The sequence below is a fragment of the Bison bison genome, unplaced genomic scaffold, assembly GCF_000754665.1.
Source record: "Bison bison bison isolate TAMUID 2011002044 unplaced genomic scaffold, Bison_UMD1.0 scf7180017864484, whole genome shotgun sequence".
NCBI classification, from domain to species: domain Eukaryota; kingdom Metazoa; phylum Chordata; class Mammalia; order Artiodactyla; family Bovidae; genus Bison; species Bison bison.
This window is the reverse complement of record NW_011495044.1, coordinates 4698840-4703979: the sequence shown is the minus strand read 5'-3', so window position 1 is coordinate 4703979 and position 5140 is coordinate 4698840. Positions and strand designations below refer to the sequence as shown.

Genomic DNA, 5140 nt, shown 5'->3' with positions numbered 1-5140 from the left:
AATGTGTAGTGAATATGTGAAATCAAAATTATCAACTAAGGCCTTATGATCAGTTCCAGAAAGATTGTGTCATGTCAGCTCAATAGGTATGCGTGTGGGCAGGCTAAGTTGCTTCTGTCGTATCTGACTCTTTGTGACCCTATGAACTGTAGCCCGGAAGGCTCCTTTGTCCCTGGGATCCTTTAGGCAAGAATACTGGAGTGGGTTGCCATGCCCTCCTCCAGGGGATCTTCCCGACCCAGGGATCAAACCCACGTCTCTCATGTCTCCTGCATTGGCAGGCAGATTCTTTACCACTTGTGCCCCTTGGTAAACTCTCAGTTAAACTGCATCTAATTTTCTTCTCCCCATCTTCCAATAGATATAGGGTGTGGCTTGTTGTGGTGGTTGCTCTTTGAAGTTCAATTCATAGGCTGATATACACTGATGAAGGGTCACTGTGGAAATGGAGGAAGATGAATATTATTCCAAAATCCTGGACTTGGAGCTGGATGAAGTAATTGATGAGACTTGGATCGATTCCTTTGCGGGGTGGGGGGTGGTAGGAGGATAAGTATAGTGATGACAATTTGGTTATAAAAGGGAGGGTTGTTTTAGTTAGGAGTTTTGGTTTGTTTTATTTATTAAAGTGTTAATATAGAAAGAAGGAGATATATTGCTCTTGGGCCATCCAGGGTTTATTATCATGACATCTATCATTTATTGGGCACTCAGCATCGGCCTGCGCTTCATATATCTGGGCAATACTATCAAGAAAGTGCACCTTTTATTATCAAAGCTGACAGAGCTCACTGTCCTTGTATAGCTGACCCAGCCAACTCCATTCCCTTTACTTTGAGTTCCCTGAGACGAGTGATTTGGGGAAAGGAGAAAAGCCATTAAAAGTTCATTAATGAATGGGTTCCTACTGTGGACAGCTGGAGCTCAGTCCCTCTGGGGACCCTCAAAAACACTGAAACACACACCTGAAAATGTCCCTCCAAGGGACAAGGAAGCTGCAATATTTGTTGACTGTTGGTTCTGGCTTTGAGACAGAAAGTAGATTAGGCTTTGTGGAGTTCTTTAGGAAATTCTAGCTTTCAAGTCTCAGAAGCTGCAACTTCCCTTTTCTCTTTACTTACACATGATGTGATGGCTTGGGCTACAGCAACGAACTTGCAACTTTAAAAGTAAGTCAAACTGAATCACAGAGCTATCAGCTTGGACATTGGCGAGCCAGTAAAAGTGCCCACTGACATTATTCTTGCGAGCAAAACATACTTAAAAAAAAAATGTTACCCTAGTCAATTTCTCTCTTATCTGCAGCCAAAAGCATTCATATTCCTGACTTATCTAGTCTTGCAGGCAAGGGCACATAGGCCCAGACTTTGAATCAAAAGTTAGTGATATAAAGGAAATTTACTGGTGGTCCAGTGTTTAGGACTTGGCACTTTCATGGCCTGAGCTCATTCCCTGATTGGAGAACTAAGATCCCACAAGCTTCAAGGTGAAGTTAAAAAAAAAAAGTTAGTGATATAAAGAAGCAGACGCTTGGGACATTCCTGGTGGTCCAGTGGTTAAGAATCCACCTGCCAATGCAGGGGACACGAGTTCAATCCCTGGTCTTGGAAGATCCCACAAGCCTCGGAGCAACTAAGCCAGTGAGCCACAACTACTGAGCCCACATGCTCTAAAACCCATGCTCGGCAACAGGAGAAGCCACGACTATGAGAAGCCTATGCACCGCGACTAGAGAAAAGCATGTGTGCAACAACGAAGACCCAGTGCAGCCAAAAATAAAATACTAAATAACAATTGTTAAAAAGCAGATGCTCTTTGATGATGGGTCAGTAGTGGCAGAGCTTCTAATGGCACCATCCAGAATGTTGACCCTTCAGATCTTATTTTGCCTCCTAGTTACCTTTACCAGGGACAGAGACAATAGACTTTCAGAATCCAATAATAATGATTACTACTCATTGAATATTTAGTGAGCCAAATGTTTTTATAAGTTTTTTTCTAATTGCCATATCGATGATCCAAGATGAATTTTAACATATATGTTAAAAATTTTTTGGCTGCAGCATGTGGGATCTTAGATGAATTTTAACATACATATATATTTTAAAATTTTTTTGGCTGCAGCATGTGGGATCTTAGATTCCTGACCAGAGACCAAACCTACACCCCCTGAAGTAGAAGCACAAAGTCTTAATCACTGGGCCAACAGGGAAGTTCCTGGATTTTAATATCTTTTCCTAAGGTTAACTGCCTTGACCAAGATGACACGTTAAGTGGCAGTGTTGTGGTTCAGGTTCAGATGAGCGCGGTGCCAAAGCCAGATCTTAACCACTGTATTATCATACCTCCAATATCTCTTTTGCCAACTTGTAATGTTTGGACTTGAGAGCTTAACTCAGGCACTCTGTCCGAGGAGGAGAAGAAAGATGGGCTCACATAGATTGTCGTCTGTCAGCCCCTTCTGGCAGGGGGATACAGGATCTGCCCAAACACAGACAGGCTCTGGGCCAGGCAGCACAGATGCAGACACTCCTCTGAGCCAGGCTGGGAAACACTCCAGATGAACCAGCAGACTCTGTGTCTGAAACTCTGAGTGATAAGGAAGAATCTTGTGTGGCATCCTCTGAGACAAAGCGATCCTGCAGGTTTAGAATTTTGCTGAAATCCAGGCAAAATAAGTGGCAAAATACATGAAGAGGGGGCACATGTGAGAATCAATCAACTCTCTGCTGACAATTCTTGCTTGAGAAATAACTGCACTCCTTTCTTCCTTTCTCTTCCCAGGCTAGATTTTGAAGCTCTGAGGCTGAAACCCCACAAATCCAGTCTTCCACTCACCTCCTATTTACCCATCTCCAAGTCTCAGAGCCACCTTGACCCCTCTCACCCTTTCGTTTAGTCACATTCTCCATAAATATCTATTGAGTATCAATTTTGTGCCAGAGAAGCAAGGACTCTAACCTCAAGGTACTTAACAAGATACTAAAAGATAATCACACAAATAATTATTTAATTAAGACTGTGCTATCTGCCAAGAAGCAAAAGTAATATTCAATAGGAGTGGACCCCTGGGGAACTAGATCTAGTCTGAAGGTTCCTGTTCATCCTCTTTCCTCCTGTCTGCCTCCTCTTCACTGACCGCTTTGTACAAATGCTGTCTCCTGCACTGTCTTCTTTGTTGCATCCCCATGCTAAAGCCTTGATTCAGATCTCACTACATCTTTATAGCTGTTTTCTAACAGGTCTCCCTGCCTCTTTTTTCACTCACTCAAGCCCATGCTCTACACCAGAGAGTTGTATTTCTAAAATGCAATCTAACCTGCTCTGTCTCGCTTTCAGATTAGGGTTTCGCATCTCCTGCCTGGTACAACTTACTCAACCTCTTTTTTCAGGCTTATCTCCTATCCTTCTCCTCCAGGAAACTCTCACCTCATCCAGGCACAGATTCCCATCTCCCCTACTGTTTATTCATACTTGCCCTGCAATGGATTCATCTCAGCCCAGGGGAAGATTATTCTGAACTCAAGGGGCTCACTGAACATGGGCTTGATGAGAGTCCAGCATGGATGAGGCACTGAGCACTAGGCAATGAACAAGATCAGTGAGGAGGAAAAGCTGGAACCAGTAGTCAGCGCATCTTCTGATAATATCCCCCAGTGGTGATGTTGGTATCCACAATACATTGCGAAAGGTCCATGAGAGCAGTGACAGGGCCTGACTTGTCTACTGCTGCACTCCTAGTTGTGCCTGGTACAAAGTAGTGTGGAGCTTAGCACAGAACCCAGTAATTTTTTTCAGTGTATAAATAAATGAAAAAAATAAAAGTCACAGATTTTAAAAAATTCTTAAACAGTCTTGCACTGGAGTCACAAGTGCCTATGCTCAGACGCCTTAAAAGATTAGAAGTTCCTGAAGGGCAGGCATGGTGTACACTCTTTACAAAGAATCACTTTACCAAATGGTTTTACATGGGTTACTGGTTCTGTTTCTCATTACAACCACATAAATTACTATCCTCAGTTTATATTTGGGGAAGATTTGTTCCTTATTTTCTTCATTCTCCTTTATATTTCCTCCTTTCTCTCCCCTTCCTTTAGGATGTATGTATGGTTTAAGCATTTCCTGTCTCTAATCCAGAGAGACTTCAGTTCAGTTCAGTTTAGTTGCTCAGTTGTGTCTGACTCTTTGCGACCCCATGAATCACAGCACGCCAGGCCTCCCTGTCCATCACCAACTCCCGGAGTTCCACTAAGACTCACGTCCATCAAGTCAGTGATGCCATCCATCTCATCCTCTGTTGTCCCCTTCTCCTCCTGCCCCGGATCCCTCCCAGCATCAGAGTCTTTTCCAATGAGTCAACTCTTCGCATGAGGTGGCCAAAATACTGGAGTTTCAGCTCTAGCATCTTTCCTTCCAAAGAAATCCCAGGGCTGATCTCCTTCAGAATGGACTGGTTGGATCTCCTTGCAGTCCAAGGGACTCTCAAGAGTCTTCTCCAACACCACAGTTCAAAAGCATCAATTCTTCGGCGCTCAGACTTCTTCACAGTCCAACTCTCACATCCATACATGACCACTGGAAAAACCATAGCCTTGACTAGACGGACCTTTGTTGGTAAAGTAATGTCTCTGCTTTTGAATATGCTATCTAGGTTGGTCATAACTTTCCTTCCAAGGAGTAAGTGTCTTTTAATTTCATGGCTGCAGTCACCATCTGCAGTGATTTTGGAGCCCCAAAAAACAAAGTCCGACACTGTTTCCACTGTTTCCCCATCTATTTCCCATGAATTGATGGGACCAGATGCCATGATCTTAGTTTTCTGAATGTTGAGTTTTAAGCCAACTTTTTCACTTTCCACTTTCACTTTCATCAGAGGCTTTTTAGTTCCTCTTCACTTTCTGCCATAAGGGTGGTGTCATCTGCATATCTGAGGTTATTGATATTTCTCCTGGCAATCTTGATTCCAGCTTGTGTTTCTTCCAGCCCAGCATTTCTCATGATGTACTCTGCACAGAAGTTAAATGAGCAGGGTGACAATACACAGCCTTGACATACTCCTTTTCCTATTTGGAACCAGTCTGTTGTTCTATGTCTGTCTAACTGATGCTTCCTGACCTGCATATAGGTTTCTCAAGAGGCA

General features: G+C 43.3%; 1 protein-coding gene across 1 annotated transcript in view; it reads left to right on the top strand.

Annotated features, from left to right (window-relative positions):
* The first annotated feature begins 445 nt into the window (after positions 1–445).
* The window catches only part of CAP1 (CAP, adenylate cyclase-associated protein 1 (yeast)), a 38622-nt gene continuing 33927 nt past the window's right edge, over positions 446–5140 (top strand). Inside the window, exon 1 of the mRNA XM_010862814.1 lies at positions 446–496. Within this exon, the coding sequence (XP_010861116.1) occupies positions 446–496 (51 nt within the window). The remainder of the gene's footprint in view (positions 497–5140) is intronic.